General features: G+C 36.1%; 1 protein-coding gene across 11 annotated transcripts in view; it reads left to right on the top strand.

The window, feature by feature from the left end:
• HDAC9 (histone deacetylase 9) overlaps window positions 1-17,562 on the top strand; it is a 491,112-nt gene that overhangs the window by 228,669 nt on the left and 244,881 nt on the right. For 6 of the 11 annotated variants that reach the window (XR_009631775.2, XM_060782129.2, XM_060782128.2 and 3 more), the window contains 5 exons: window positions 2,830-3,071; window positions 4,237-4,384; window positions 6,126-6,252; window positions 9,061-9,182; window positions 16,158-16,289. Coding sequence is in view for 10 of the 11 variants with exons in the window: in XM_060782129.2 (XP_060638112.2) it covers window positions 2,830-3,071; window positions 4,237-4,384; window positions 6,126-6,252; window positions 9,061-9,182; window positions 16,158-16,289 (771 nt within the window). In the remaining variant the exon portion in view is untranslated. The remainder of the gene's footprint in view (window positions 1-2,829; window positions 3,072-4,236; window positions 4,385-6,125; window positions 6,253-9,060; window positions 9,183-16,157; window positions 16,290-17,562) is intronic. The other 5 variants (XM_060782133.2, XM_060782138.2, XM_060782132.2 and 2 more) reach the window with 3 other exon arrangements.

Here is a 17,562-nt window from a genome sequence, read left to right as displayed (position 1 = left end):
GACAAGAAACACTTGGTGCTTTAGGCTATATTTCAGAGGAAAGAACTGGCAAAAATACCTCTGAGTATTCCTTGTGTAAGAAAATTCTTTGAAATTCATGGTTTTGCCATAACTTGACAGGTGATAACATGCACACACAAACACATGTAAATGATGCATAAAATTCTATTTCTTAAGACAGATCAGTTATATGAATTCTTAAATTTTACATTGGGCTATTTATGCTAGTTAAATGCTTCAAAAAGATGGAGCTCAAGGGATCATTCTGTAGGGACATCCAAAATTTCCCACCTCAACTGAGAAGCCATGGGAAGGGCTGCTGTTTACTGGTGACGAGGGGAGAGAGCATGAAAGAAATTCAACTGTCTTGCTCCAGAGCAGTAGCTCTCAACCTGTGGGTTCCCAGATGTTTTGGCTTTCAACTCCCAGAAATCTTAACAGCTGGTAAACTTGCTGGGATTTCTGAGAGTTTTAGGCCAAAACACCTGGGGACCCACAGGTCGAGAAACATTATTCCAAGGGAAAGGGATAAGAGAGTGTACTCAATTTTCCTTCCCCTTTAGAGCTGAGATGAGCTGGTTCTTCAGTGTCTGAATTACTTCTTTTTTCTTCTCCCCAGTTCCCTCCCCCCCCCCCCAAAGTTTGATAGATATGTGGAACAGTGCGGGGAGAATTTGGGATGAGACACAAATGGTTAGAGTAGGAGTGGGCCGTTGTAAAAAGCTATAAGGGGGGTGCATTAACCTTTGAGACCATGTCAGACATTGGCCAGTATGCCCATCCCTGGGCTCAAAAATGCTCCCTGGTGCCCTGCCATCAAAAGAATATATGGGCGGATGGGAGTAATAGTATCATGTTTCAGTTCAAGATAAAGTATCATGTTTCAGTTCCTTGATGTAGGATGATGACTTTTGTCTCCGGAGCCCCTGGTGGTACAGTGGGTTAAACCTCTGTGCCAGCAGGACTGAAGACCGACAGGTCACAGGTTCGAATCCGTGGAGAGGTGGATGAACTCCCTCTATCAGCTCCAGCTCCTCATGCAGGGACATGAGAGAAGCCTCCCACAAGGATGATAAAATTTATCCGGGCGTCCCCTGGGCAATGTCCTTGCAGATGGCCAATTTTCTCACACCAGAAGCAACTTGCAGTTTCTCAAGTCACTCCTCACACGACCAAAAAAAAACCACCCCAAAAAAAAACAAACCTTTGTCTCCTTCCAGTCTTCCTTTCCCTAGAAGTCCTGTATTTGTTCCCCTTAGAATAACTAATACTAAGAAAACCTACATTTCAGTGGTCGAAATGTAGCACACATAAAGATTCTGGTGTTCAATCTCTGGCATCAGGTAGGGATGAGGAAAAAACTGCTGCCATTCAGGATAAACAATACTATGCTGGATAGATTGACAGTTTACCTTGACAAAAGGCAGCTTTCTTGTGATCTAGGGGCCTATGTTTAAATTAAAACTTGAGGGAATTTGCTCAGTATTCCTTGCAGGTGCCCAAACGACCTGCAGGTTTACACTGAGCCATGCCCTTTTACAGTGGTGCAGTTAAAGCTGAACATTGACCAGAAGAGCATGCATGTATCTGGTTACAGATTTTGACTTTAACAACATACCGTATTATCGTTTTCTACTAGAAAGCAGTTTCTTCCAAAGTAAATGCATTCATCAGGGCAACAGAAACAAAAATGTTATTCCTGCAATCATGGCAGTGCTATGATTTAAGTGTATATAAAATGTCAAGTGACATCGCTCAAAATACAATGCTTAAGGTGGTGTGGATTTATGCTCATTTGTTTCTATTTCTTCTCTAGTATTGTAAAGGGGGAAAACGCCAATAGGAAGGGGGTAAAAATATAACACTCCTAATCCACTCTATTATTCTTTAGGTGCTCCACTGATCATTTGTAGGTATTCATGAAGTGTGAAAATAACAGCCCATTCCTGATTTTCATTCCACTGGAACTAGTGTGCTTCTTAGTACTGAACATGAAGGTTCTAGTTAGCTAAATTATTCTTCAGTACATCTAAAAGAGAGTCACCTATGTCCTTAGCCACTGTGACATTTTGTGACAGCAAATCCCAGAAGGATGCATTATATGCAGATCTTCTGTTCTTCTGTTCTCTGTCTGTCTTGTTTGCTACAGTTCTAATCTATCTGCAGTACTCATTCTCCAGAGAAATTGTTGCTGTTATTATTCATACCCCACTCCCAAGGTAGACTCAAAGCGGCTTTACATAAAAGCATTAGCATACCATTTAGAATATACAAATAAGCATACATTAAAACAGAATTAAATATAAACAGTATTTTAAAAAATCACAGTTAAAATCCATTAAAACATATTCCTAGTTAAAAACCATAGCACCCCCTGACTAGATCTTAAAGTTGATTTAGGAAAATATGTTTATGTCTCATAGCTTATCATAAGTATATACCAATAAGTATAAAAGATTGATACATTAAAAACCATCATTTCAAACTAATGAGCTATCAAAATATTTCTGATGCATAGTACATTTGTTGAAAAAATTGAGAGAAACCTTAAATTCTCTCTAAGAAATTGTTATAATTTTCTCTCTTTTTATATAAAAAAAAGCCTGCCTTTCTCCTTGGGAAGCAAATTCCATAGACTGTGGGCAGTTCTTGATAATTACAAAATTAATTGCTCTTTTCAATAGGTCAAAGAATTAGCTTCTGTTACTTGCTCCCCATGTGTTATAAAGGTAGAGGAAGATATTTGTCATTGAACTTTGTCCACTCAGTTCATGATTTTACAAAGCTGGAAATCGATTTCCTCTTTCTGTTTTTCTTCTTCTATTTTAGGGGATGTGAAATCAGAAGTTCCCGTGGGCTTAGAACCTATCACACCATTAGATTTGCGAACAGATCTCAGGATGATGGTTCCTATGGTGGACCCACTGTTGCGTGAGAAGCAGCTACAGCAGGAGCTCCTCTTGATTCAGCAGCAGCAGCAAATTCAGAAGCAGCTCCTGATAGCAGAATTTCAGAAACAGCATGAGAACCTCACACGACAGCACCAAGCTCAAATCCAGGAGCACATAAAGGTAGCAAAATGTCTCTTTTCTCCTCAAAGAACAGAATAGTAGGCTTAACATTGAAAGAACAGTCACATGAGAAAGGGGACATGTCTCATAAAAAATTAGAATAGTTGAATAATGAACTGTGGACTGTTAGTTTTTTTATGAGCATTCTTTGTGATGAAAGCCTATGTAAGTTTGCTATCCCTTTGATTGTCCTGTATTAAAAGTTTATTTTGCCATCATACATCATAGGAATGGCTCTCTGCAAGTCTTTTTGCAAGTCTTTCAGAGTTGAGTCAGAACTGCACAGAAGATCAGTTTAATGCTTGTGGTGATACTTTTCATTGCTAGGCCTGTGTCCAGAATTTCATTCATATTTATAAATGGCTTAACTCCTCAAATAAAAATTATATCTCTAGAAGTTGTGAACACCTCATATGGCTCCAACTGTTCCTTCCCTTTATATAGTAACCTGAGAGAGTCAAGTATATATGGCTCCAAAATTGCCTTTAATTCTTTTGTGGACTAGTTTTGCAAATAGATCTGCAAATGTTCTTTACTTCTGGATTATATTTTCTTTAAAACAAAAATAAACCAAATAGATTTGAAAAAAAGAAAGACAGAGTCCTCAAATATAAATGAAAATTAAGTATGGGCTTTCTCTTAAGAATTGCAAGAAAACTCAAAAAGAGTTTTTGATTTGTCTCTCATGCTCATGCCTTTTCATTGTTCTCAGTGTCTCAGCAAAATAGCTCAGTGTGGAAATAACAAGGAATCAGAAAAGCAAAAATTCATTATTGACCCAAATGATTCCATTATATATAGACTTAATTGAGAGTAATTCCTTTTGAATAACTTAGACCAGTGGTCTCAACCTGTGGATCCCCAGGTGTTTTGGCCTACAACTCCCAGAAATTCCAGCCAATTTATCAGCTGTTACGATTTCTGGGAGTTGTGGTTCTCAACCTGGGGACTCACAGGTTGAGAACCACTGATTTAGACACTTCAGGGGTAACCTAGACATGATCTCTCCATAAAGCCAATTGAAATAATCGAATAAGTCAGTTATAACTAAATTAATTCCCATTAGTTTCAACTTCAGTTTGTAGTAGGACCACTGGTACAAACTTCTTGTGGCTACTTGTATCCTAAAACCTTCACTTTCTCATGATGCTGTGTTCTTTGCAAGTTACAACAGGAACTCTTAGCCATTAAGCAACAACAAGAACTCCTTGAGAAAGAGCAGAAACTAGAACAACAGCGGCAAGAACAGGAATTGGAGAGACATCGGCGGGAGCAGCTACCTCCAATCAGGAGCAAAGAAAGGAGTCGAGAAAGTAAGATGTCCTCAGTCAAGGCACAAACTGAAAGACTAGACTCAGCCTGAGATCAGTTGGCTTGACAGCTGCTACCTCCTCCATCATCCCCTCCTCTCCCTTTGTTAAAGCCTGTGTGTATTGCTGGGCAATAAACTACCATTCAGACTCAATATGCAGCTTTTCTCTTAAGGTTTACCATCAGTCCTATTAACTGAATTGAAAAAAATTCTGCACACTTGCATGTGTGCACACAGCATTCAGTCACAGCACAGTGCGTTTTAACTTATATAGCACTCTGTGTCTCAGGCTTTAAGGCAAATAAATTCAGAACAAAAGGACATTACTGGAATGTGATACTCACTAGGGGGAGGTAGATACATATAATTCCCCTCACGAATGGAATAGGAGTGAAAAATGACAGTTTCTGTGTTTCAAAATGCTATTTACAGTAGGTAACAAATTGTAACCCTCAAATGCACTCATTATCCCTCTGGAATTTTCCTTGATGTTAAAGTGTGTGCTAATATTCAGCAAAACTGAGAACTTTACGGCATCCTTTAAAGATGGTTTTAGCTTATAGGGGAAATTATATAAATTTAGAAGTAGCCTAGTGACATATTTTAGCTTTTGAAACAAGATTCTATGGGACCTGTGCTACTTCACTGATCACAATGACACATATGTTATGTGGTATGCCCCTCTCATTGTACTTTGCCTTCGAAAATATCAAATATATGTTCAGACTCTCATTTTTCTCTAATGACTGCAATATTTGACATATGGCTCTAGCTGTTCCTTCTCGCCAAATAAAACCTTGAATGTTTAATGCATTCCTGTTGCTCATTAATATAAAGAACAATGACTTTACAGTAAAAGAAAAAGGGATGATACCAGAAGCAAGTCTTCAACATACTAAAAGATGTTTCTACTTTCCATTTGTAAAAATAAATCCACAAATAACTTATATAGTACTCTCAGAAATAAACTGAAACTGTGAAGGAATGACCACACCATCATAGTACAGTGAAGCTTACAGGACTATATCTTATGGATTAAATATTGAGAGCTCTCTGTAGCCAATCACCTTGATACAGAATGAAAAGAATTCATTCGATAGTTCAAAAGACCAGACATGTTTATGATTAATATTTAATGAAAAAGCCAAACTGAGCTTCTAGTTTTCTGTGGGACCATTTAGATGTGGCTATTAAGTGCCTCTTTACATTCAACCAGCAGGTTTTTAAAAAATTCATCAAATGGATTAAGGCTGATAGGCCTAGAGAAAGTCCACCCTGTAAAGCATGTTTGGATTCAAAGGAATTCCCATATTGGTTTTAAACTTATGAATTTACTTTATGCAAATGATTGTGATGTTAGTCACAAACATATTCAGGAAGATAAAGTGTGTGTGTGTGTGTGTGTGTGTGTGTGTGTGTGTGTGTGTGGCTTAGATTGAGGCAACCCTTTTCAGGCTGGGACATTGCAGATATGTGAAACTACAGCTGGAGGATTCTGGGAGTTAGAATGTCATATATCTAGAGTTCACCATTTTGTGACATGTCTTCCTAAATACATAATACTAGTTTCTATTGGTTCTTCCTATATCACCCAACACAAACTCAGAAGATGGAATTTAAGAGGCTGTCCAATACCCTTTTTTATTTTTACTCATGGACAGCTGTTGTATGTGGTTGTCTTTATTAATGAATTCTCAGTACTCTGCCGGTTGAGATTAAGTAAAAACTCTTGTGTGTTTTAGGAGCAGTGGCCAGTACAGAGGTGAAGCAGAAACTTCAAGAGTTTCTACTGAGTAAATCAGCAACAAAAGATCCTACAACCAATGGGAAGAATCATTCCATTAGTCGACATCCCAAGCTTTGGTACACGTACGTTTAACCGTCTGATAAGTTACATCCCCACTCCCCCTTTGTGGTAGAAGGATCCTCCCTATCTGTGAGCCAGTGCTTAGAATTTTTTTTTACAATACTGTAACTCCCCAAATTCCCCTAGCCAGTAGAGGGAGATATAGCCCCAAAGCAATGCTTCCAAGCACTGCTATTTTTTTTCAACCAAGATATACATCTCAAAGCATGAGTTGCAAACAGAAACAAATTGAAACACTACAAATGCAGAGGAAATGATTGCCATATATTGAATATAACAGAGCAATAGCATGTAAAACATGAAAATATTGCACATAGAAAAATTATAAGAAATTGAGAAGATTACTATACATCCTTATTTATGATTGTATTCTACATATTGATAGCTGTATCTTTTCTGGGTATGACTTTTCACCTTTATGCTTCTTTGGAAAATCACAATTTAGACTTGTTGTTAGGAATTAATCTAACTGCACTTAGAATTATCAGCAATAGAAATAAATTTTATCTGTTATCTTTCATTTAGATTAATACTCTTGGTGTTTAATAATTTGGCACATTAATATACATTAATTCGTGACTTTAACACATGAATCCAGGTTTAATCACAATGTGAACAAGCAAAAAAAAAAAAAAACCCTGCCTGTTCATTTAATCTTTGCTCCTCTTTTTGCAAAGCTATGCGTGAAGGCATATAACAATAATCCTCAAATAGAGAAGGGACATATATATTTTAACGACTAATTGAATTACAAAACAATTCCAGGTTCACATATAATAAAAAAATCATCACTATGGTCAAAGCAGTTCACAGAAGAATAAGACTTTATAGAGGGGAAATAGCATTTCAGAATGACCCACAAGCAGTTGCAAAATGAATTTAGATGAGCTTACATGTATTAATACATCAATATTAAATTATGCACGACACCAGTTACATTTAATGTAATATTTAATGTCATAAATTATAATTTAAAATGTATGAACTTAATACTCTTATGTTAATGTTAAATAAAAATCCCACATTCCTAACTTGGTAATAATGTAGTATACGCTAACATTAAACAAAAATTAATACTACCAAAAGGAATAAAAAAATGTAATCCAAGCACAAATAATAAAATTCGTCTAAGCGAAATCAAAACTCCATGTTTCATGTCTTGGTTTGTTGAATCATTTTTGTAAATGGAGGAACAATATGTGAACAAATGCACTACACCTGGCCAATGCTCATTGACATTGTGGTCTAATTTTGCTCTAGGATTCCTGGTGTTAGGTGAATGTGGTTGTCCATGTAAAACATGCTTATTCACATGCTTTCAAAATGTATTTATTTCCTCTATTTTTGTTCAGATATCTTAACAATAAGAAAAATATTTTTTTAAAAAATATATATGTTTGAATAGCTGCAGTTTTCAGATCAAAATTCTAAATGAGAAATTCAGATTAGTGTTTGTGTGCTGCTGCATTCATTTTTATAAAGCTCTTTGCTCTCTTGTATAAAGTTCTGCTTTCTTCTTCAATAACCTTTTATTGGACAATAGACTCATAATGCTTGCAATTTAAAGTCTAATGTTTGGAGTGAGATTTTAAGAATCAGATTTAGTGAGGTTTCTCTTTCATCCTAAAAACAAACAAGGAAATATGTTTCACTACATTTTCTTCATTTAAGGAAATGATTTATTTAAGTTGGTAGAATGATAAATTATAGATCAGAATATAGAATTATAAAATGCCAAAAAAGTGATATGTTTTCTCCCTTGGCAAAAACCTAAATAAAATTATGCTGAACCATGTGGTTACACTACAGTCATATCAGACTGATAGGCCAGGGGTACCCTCTGTGATTTTTAGCTTTGAATATGTTTTAATAAATTTTAACTATGAATTTTTAATACTGTAATGTTTAATTCTGTTTTAGAGTGTGTATGTTTGTATATTTTAAATTGTGTGGTCATACTTTTAATTATAAGCCACTTTGAGTCTCCTTCAGGAAAGACAAAGCAGGGTATAAATAAACATAATAGATAGATAGATTTGTTTATTGATTAATCTTCTGACCATATCAACAGTAAATAACAGCAGCAACAACAATAGGGAAAGACAGAGGCTGGATGGCCATCTGTCAGGGGTGATTTGAATGCAATATTCCTGCTTCTTGGCAGGGGGTTGGATTGGATGGCCCACAAGGTCTCTTCCAGCTCTGTGATTCTATGATTCTATGATTCTATGAAAATGGTGTAGTTCAGGGAAGTGTATTAGAGCTCTCTAACTACCAATTTGAGGATTACTTAAAATGAAGACATGACAGTTAAAAAGTATCAGTGTTTTGTTGTGCAGATACACTCCTGCACTTTTAAAAATTTCCCAATAATACTGATTGTCCCTTTAGAGACTAAGAGTGCTTTATATAAAAATAGTGAAAGTAGAATGATGTTACACTGTGTTGTCAAAGACTTTCATGGTCAGAATCACTGGGTTGCTGTGAGTTTTCTTGGCTGTATGGCCATGTTTCAGAGGCATTCTCTCCTGACGTCTCGCCCACGTCTATGGCAGGCATCCTCAATGTATACAATTGAATTTTGGTATATTTACCTGGCTAATAGGGATCTGTTTGCATTAAAATGCAGCAGTTCTTAACGAAATAGCAAATTTTGTCTGCATGCTACTGGAAAGTGAGCACTTTTCATAAATGTTAAAAACATGTACACAGTGAAAAAAATATTTGGATAACATGGATGAACAATTACTGTTAATCACAAAACACTAGTCAGTGAAGTGATCCTTTGTTCCTTTCCTTTCATTTTCCAGGGCTGCTCACCATACTTCACTAGATCAAAGTTCTCCACCTTTAAGTGGAACGTCTCCTTCTTACAAATACCCATTACCAGGAGCACAAGATGCCAAGGATGATTTCCCTCTCCGCAAAACTGGTGACTATGAAAAAAATATTTTAAATTTCAACTCAATTCTCTTTTGTTTTGGTTTTCTATGATGTTCGCATTCAGACAACAAGAATGATCCTAGCCTATCCTCTGTTTTTGATGCTCCCCTTCTCTAGCATGCATAAAACTTTTCACAGCCCACTACAAACTTGGACAAGCTGTCATTAATTTTGATAACAATTTAAAATAGGCCAATTTCAAGTTACAATTTATACAGCTATTGGAGTGGGGGAGGGGGTTGTGTGATTGAGCTTTCTGATAGCACACTGAACTGTGATTACTATAAAATACCAATGGAAACTTCTAATCTCCTTCACAAAACCACACTGGAGGAAATGACACAAATGGGAAGAAGTCCTGAAGAAGTTAAACTCATTATTAGAACACTTAAACATGGTTTATATCTCAACTCAGATTGATAATGTATGAGTGTGGACACATTAGTTAGTTTCAGATGTACCACTAAATCTTTTTTGTTGTGTTATGTATAAGCACATACAGACACAAACACTCACAGACTTTGAATATGACTTGGGATATTTTTACATATCAGACTTTAAAAGGTTTGGCTTTAAACCAGCATGTACTATAAATCTAAAAATGTTTAACTTCACATGTGTTGTCTGTTGTATAGTAACAACTAAACATGCTATTCAAATTTGAATTTGGTAAACACAGAAGTGAACATGTCTCACTTAAAATCCCAAAATGTAATCCCAAGGAGTAATGCATCGTTCCACAAGTGTTTGGCTCATACTTTAAGTAGTGGATATTATTAACAGGTGCTCCAATTTTGGGCATATGCAAAATATATATTCAGTTATTTTAACTGTGTGCAATAAGTTCAAGTGAGATAGGCTTTACAATTTTTCTTTTGTCTATCATAGAGCAAAGGAAATAATCTCTCCATCCTCAATAAGAGACATGTTGAATGTTTTTGTACAACTGTGTCACTTATCAAGAGTTTTCCTCCCCAAATATTTGTAGATGCTAAGGCAGGAGTTTATGCTTTCTTTGACTCATCAGCTACAACCACTCCCAAGAAGCAGTTATGATAACACACTATCATACCAGTGACAAATATAGAAAACTGTTGCAAAATACTTTTTTCTGTTCTGCCTTTTATAAGTGTAATTTCCAACAGTATTCATTTTCAAATCCAGATTATAACTCATTGTAGAAATTTAGGATTTATCCTCCTATATTAAAAATGTATAGTATTAAATAAATCAATACTTTAGGTGTAAAATTGTTGACTGATAAAGCCAAATATTTTCAGACATTTAGCAGTATTGTTCTGCTGCAGCCTTTGATACTTTTACATCTCCATGGGGGTTTCAAAATAGTCCTTAATTCAATTCTCATTGTCTGTATAAAAGGGCTGCAATATTATTGAAACCATATGTTTTCTACACACCATTTCAAATACCTAGGCACAGAACACACCAGCAACAGAGAGAATGCAGACTATGAGATGTTTGTCAAAACACAATAAATAATATACAGAGATGAATAATGAATTGCTTTCATTTGGGCCGCTTCTGTTCATTTGTTTATATGTCAAACTTTCAATGTAAAAGTAGGGATGTAAAATTCATACAGAGGCTCACATGTAGGAACAGAGCTCTGTAGAATTACAGCATTAAGAATTGCTGCATTTAGCATATATCCTGTTTAAACAAGAGGCCTTGGGCATGTAATTGGAAGGTGACAGGAGACCTAATTTGGCAACATATTCACAAAGCTTCCAAACATTGCTGAACAGTTTTAGAGGGAAAAGCAACAGGAACCATGATGACACAAATGAAATGACCCTCAACTGATCAGGGTGGCCATGGGGCCATCCCTAAGGCAAAAGGGACATGCTGGAGCCTACAACATCCTCACGGGACTGTCCCAGACAAAGCTGTCCCATGCAACATTCATGTGTATAGACAGGTTCCTTGCTGACAAATGTTTAACCTTTGTCACAAGAAGTGAATCTCCCTTTTTTTTCTTCATTTCCTTAGGCTATTAATGGAGAATAGCACTATTTCCTCATTCACAGCAGGTTTTGTGTCTATGAAATGACATACACAGAAGCCAAACATAAATTTAATAAATAAAAGCAATGAGAATCCAATCTCATTTTGTGGCTGTTTCTTCATAAACATTCCTCTTTCTTACGGGAGGTTTTTAGGACTCTGTGTAAACAGGAATCATTCTATCCCTACCTTTCATTTGTTTACCAAAGAACGTGCTGTCTTTTGCACCAGACTGGGAGTCACATTTTGAATATCTGCTCAGCCACAATTGTGATTAAAGGTTTTTGCTGCCAAGTAAGCATTATGGAGCTATTTGCGAATAAGAGCACTAGCTTTATAGCTCTGTCTTGATTTTCTCATGGGAAAGTAATATAAATGAGAGTGATTCCTCCCAGTTGGATTTCACTGTTAGTAATGCAAATCATGCTGAAATTGTACATAATTCTCTTCCAAAGGAAAGGAAACAGCATTCCAAAGGATTTTCCTCAGTGTCTCATTGACTTTTGGTGGTATACAATTAATTTTGCTAAATTACTCTGCCAGATGCAAGGTTAGGTTGTGGATACAGCTAATTAGGTTGTACTGGTTTAGTAATTCGCGACATAAAAGGCAAAATCATAAAATAAACTTATTTAAATGGAATTCCTTAGACATAGCTTCTCGTGCTTATATACGGGTAGGATTTTCTTTATTTAAAAAGTCCCCTAATATTTATTACTCATGTTTTACTTTTTTCCAAAGAGCTCAGGGCAATGTGCAAAGTTTTCCCCTGATGTATCCTCACAATTTGTTTGTAAGGCAGGATAGGCCCTAAGATAATGATTGCCCAAGATCATTTACGGAACTTCATGAGGATTTGAATTTAGGTCTCACATAAGTCATTATACAGATATCAGTCTTGGACTTTCCAAATAAACAAAAGCAACAGCCAACCATTCATTCATTCATTCACACCAGCATTTCTGACTGCTTGCCTGCAGGCATGATATCAATTCTATACATAAGTAGAAACTGAAGCAGAAGAAATGTGATCACCTTTCTTAAATACAATGCAACAAAATACGGTATCATAGAAAATGGCTGCATCTCATTTTCACCAAAGGCCATACTTCTTTACATGGACTTCTGTGATGCAGTTATTTATTCAAGTGCAGACTGCAGACTAAAGATAGCAGCATACTTCAGTTCTATTTATATATTAAGTAAAAATTTAAAGAATATCCACAAATTTTCTCATTTTTATTTTAAAAAGTCAACTGGTGTATTGTATCTTGACTCTGTACAGGAGTCAAAACACTGTCACTTCTCCAATTCCTTGTATTCAACATTTCAGTTGTTGGTTTTATACATTTGCTAGAGGAAACAATATGGTACTTTCAATAAAACAGAATTGCAAAATATTCAAAAGTGTGAAAAATGCATGAAAACTTTCATCCTTTGGCCACCAAAGAGAAAATATTAGAAGCTTATGTAGGGTTTTTCTTTATTTCTTTGCTTGTTTTTGAAGGCAACGCCCTTTGCATATTTGGGTGGAGATCACCCACCAAGTTGAAATCCAGACAATGAAAGATAATAAGATACTACTTTCCATTTACCTTAATTACATGGTCATATATTGTATCAGAGTTTCAGCTTTAATCAAATCATTCAAATAATCTGAGTTCCATTATTTTGATAGAAATAAAATAATCAATCTGACCAAGTTCTTTTATGTCCTCCTTAAGTAATTTTTTTATAAATGAAAAAGCTACAGTGTTATGAGCATTTTCCTATGTTCATTTACATTAGTGGTTCTCAACCTTTGGTCCTCCAGGTGTTTTGGACTTCAGCTTCACAATTTCTAACAGCTGGTAAGAGGGCTAGGATTTCTGGGAGCTGAAGTCCAGAACAGCTGGAAGAGCAAAGGTTGGGAATCACTGATTTACATGATAAATTAACAGGGCTGTCCTATAGAGTTAGACATGCTTAAGCCCTCTCAAGCTCTACAATGTCCTGTTTGACATAGACATCCACAAACAATGTCTTATATTCAATATGTAAACTCTAGACAATTTAAAGAATAACTCTGCAAAATACTCAAGCTGATCTCATGCCAGATAGATTATTTATTTGATCCTATAATTTAACAAGCAATGAAAATAAATACGAATTATTACTTATACATACTTGGGAACAAAACATTGACAGTTCTTCAGTAGTTCTTAAGAGCTACTTTTGCCACAGGAAGAGAGTATTTTTTTGTTTCATTATATTGCATCTACCTTTTTCAAAAAATGAAAAGAGTTCATCTTTATGGGAAAATGTCCTCCTAAATTAGTAAACTAGTTGCTTATTGCTTTTGTTATCTCTTGCAAGGCATTGTAGGTGTACTGTTTCCAAAGCATACTCAGGAACACATTTGCTTTGCTTTCCTTGCTTGCTTGTTTTCAGAATAGACAAAACATCTGATGTCTGCCTTCACTATAAAATAGTTTTCATTTAAATAATTATGCTTCATCTTTTATGCAAGGGATTTGTCTTTTCCACTGTAGCATGAATTCAGACAGTCACATAAGAGTTGCCGTCTCTGTTTATGCGATTAATTGAAATGCAGAGAGTGATGGGAAGGTAGCTAAAAATAGCAAGGCAATTAGAGCAGCTGGGCATAAGAGCACATTGGGAGGCAAATGGAACCTCTCCCTAGTCAGTGTTGAAGTACCATAATTTTTCTTTGGGCCCAGAGGATTGCATCACATTATGCAGGCACCAGCATGGAAATCTTCTACTGTTGGGGAACATGGAGAACTATCAATAGAACATCACCCTAAATGACAAATTTGGAAATGACATGAATGAATTTTTGCAATTATTGTCAGGTTGAATTAAAAAAGAAATCAGTGATAATGTAGTCTTATTCAGTGAATGGAGAGCACTTATTCATCTTTAAAAACAATAAAAATAGAATTGCATTACTGTTTATTGGCATAAACGGTAAAAGGAAATAATAAAATCATGAAAATTGTTTAAAATAAGGAATTTGAAAGAACATGACCAATTAGATGTGGTGAAATCTGTAGTTCTATCTCCCAATATCTTTTTCATTTAAAAGAAAGAGGGGAAATATTTGGATTGGGGATATGTCATGGACATGCATCTCTCCATGCTGAATTTGGTGGTAGCTACAATGGTCCCATCTCTGTGATGAGAGGAGGTAAAGAATTTACAACACATTTACAACATCATAAGGCAGTGGAGGTAGGATATTTGGCCTACCCCTTGGAAATCAGTTATTCTAAATCTTCTCTTCTTTTATGCTTTCACCGTCCCCTTACAGTTATTCATCACCCCCCAAATGCACTTGTGGCCATTACTGCCCCCCCCCCCCGGATCGCTGCAGCGCCCACCAGAGAGCGGTAACACCCACTTTGGGAATCACTGAGGTAGATGGATTTCCTGACATCCAGAGGAGACCAATAAGATTTTAACATGTGTCTAGGGAATGGGGCGGGGGTGGCCTCAGTAGGCGATTTATGTCAGCCACACACTCTCCATCTCCCTCTTTGAATTTCATTGGTCCATCCAACCACCTTCTTCAGCATCATAGCATTATGTGGTCGCATTGGAGGCCGTATAGCAATCCCCCCCCCCTTTCAGGATTTTATTCAATTAGCTTGAGTGGTGTGAAATAAATAGGTTTTCTTGGCAAGTATTGGGAGGAGCCAAGAAGAGTTCAGCTACTGGCATTATTTGGTGTTGGATGGGAATTTTGAAACCCCCCTTTAGGGGGTGGGAGATTAATATCCTGTCCTTGGGGCTGGTCTCTGGGGTATTAGCTCTAGTTAGAAGTCAGGGTGACTTTGGGGGTTACACCCATTGATTAGCCTTCCAGGATAAGAACTGGCTTTTGAGCAACCATGTAAATTATGGATTGTTCTTAAGTGCTTTGGTATATTACTCAAGGGGATGACTGGGAGCTCAAGTCAAGGATGACAGACTGTCTCAACCGCTCCCGTATCAGATCGATCCCTCAAATAGTTTTATTTTCCTCAAGAAACAGCATAAATAGGTAACTATTTAATAAAAGTTGCCCTTAGTTTAATCCATTACTGTAGCGTTGCCTCTTTATTTATCTGGTTTGTCAGCAAGACAGGGAAACAGTTATGCCTTCAACATCGTAGCCCTGATCCAAATCCCCATCTTCCCATTTTTTCCAAAAGAAAGAAAAAGGTATTCAGTGCCTCATGTAGTTTTACTCTTATCAGAACCAGGACACAGTGAGCATGACATCTGCATTGCAAATGAACATATGGGAATACCTGGTTGGAAGATAGTTAGATAAATAAATAGGTGCACTGAATATGGAGGAATCTCTTGTAATATAAGCTAAAAGATATTGCAAAGGCCAAAAATATTTTGGTTTATGAGACAAATAATGAGCTGCACCCTATCTTTCCACATACAGAAGTGAACTGGAGTAGGAGCTGAATATTAGTTCAGCTGAGTAGCCAATGGACAGCAGGGACCTGTCCAGCTGAGGGAAATAGGCAGGAACTTCAAGAAGAATGTTGTTGAAAAGGCTATTTTCCGTTGTACTGTGGTCCTTCCTACAGTATTTATCATCATTTGGGGAAACTTTGGAATTCATCTCTTTCCTTTGGGGCTCAAATGCAAACTTTATATGTGCCTTTCAGTCACACCTCTTGAACCTGAAGACACCATCCCATAAAAAATGTTGACCTGTCTTGTGAGATGGTATGGAGGGATATGTAGCAAAAATATAAGGTAGCTTTGCACATTAAATCAAGTATACAATCAAATAGTAGTTATTAATAAAAGAACACTATGTAGCAAGTACTTCTGATTTATGAAATAAAATAGAAATAAATTATTCTCATTGTTTAAAGCTGCTTCCTATCACATTTAGTTTTGTAATTGTACCATTTGTTTTCTCAATTCCCAGCCTCAGAGCCCAACTTGAAAGTTCGCTCCAGATTAAAACAAAAGGTAACAGAAAGGAGAAGCAGTCCCTTACTCAGAAGGAAGGATGGGATGGTGGTCTGCTCTTTCAAGAAAAGATTATTTGAGGTGACAGGTAATGAAAGATGGGGCTGGACATATACACATCTGGGCAAACATGTTAACATTGTAACTGATTATGATGAAACATTGCTTTGCAGGAATTAGAGGAGATTATACAGACAATTTTGAGAAGCGACCATCAATTTGTGGAAAAATGTTCTCACAATTATTGGAGGAGCTATCGGGTTTTTTTAAAATTATTTCTTTATTTTGAGATATGGGCTGGTTACCTTTCAGTAGCTCTAACCAGATTTTTTTCAGTTGTTTTGTTTTAAGCAGAAAATGTTAACAAAAGTATATGGCATCCCAGACAGATGGACAATCAGTGGCCATTTTTTTAAAAAAAAACTTAAGGAAAAACTCATTATCTTAAAATAAGTTTCATGGCTGCTGATTGTGATAAGAAAGATTGAACATTTTTGTAGCGAATGAATATAACTTCAAAGAGGAATGAAAGTTTTAACACTTAGAAAAGATTCTTCCTGACAGCTTTTGTATTAATATTTTGGAGTTGAAAAGTTTATGCCTGAAAAAAAAGTATACTGTTTAAACATTCAGATTCATTTTTTCCAGTGTAATAGAATGGTCTACTAATAATTGTATGCATTTTAAGCTATAACAGGGCAGAAAATAGTTCTTTGCTCTGAAATGGAAAGCCACAAGAAAGGTCAATATTATGTTTTGCTATCCTATTGAGTGAAGAGTGAAGAAACTTGGCTAGTGAAGTGTTGAGTTGCATCCAGATCGTGATATACTTATACAAGTCCTATTAAGTGAATTACATTAGGCAGATTTCACCTAAATCTCAGATTTCAGTGGTGTACTCTCAATATGATTAAATCTGGATTCAAGCCTAATTAATTTGTCTAACAAAATGTGTATTTGTGAGCTTTTGTATCTGTGTAGATTAGAACGATCAAAAATGTTATGTGGCTCTAATTACATACATACCAAACATGATTATAATGTGTCTGCCATAGCATAAAACATATCAGTTTTGCTCAGCTCATGTAATAAATATTTTAAAACAGAACCCTATGATTTGTTTCTTGATAAGGACAGTATTTTAAAATTGGACTGTTCAAAAACTGTTAGGATTCTCGCCCTCCAAGATTAATTAAAATCAACAGAGATCAATAGCAGATACGATTTTAACAGTTGCATGGATTTTAAAAATGCATTAATGGCCTGGATTTTATGATACTATTAGTGCAAAATCAGTTGCATGTGTAGGAGGTAATTTCTTCTATTACCACAAGAAAGTGATGGAATAAAGTTTTCTATGG

This window comes from Anolis sagrei, chromosome 6, assembly GCF_037176765.1.
Source record: "Anolis sagrei isolate rAnoSag1 chromosome 6, rAnoSag1.mat, whole genome shotgun sequence".
Classification (NCBI taxonomy): Eukaryota; Metazoa; Chordata; class Lepidosauria; order Squamata; family Dactyloidae; genus Anolis; species Anolis sagrei.
Note: the sequence above shows the minus strand (reverse complement) of the source record. Positions and strands in the feature narration are given on the sequence as shown.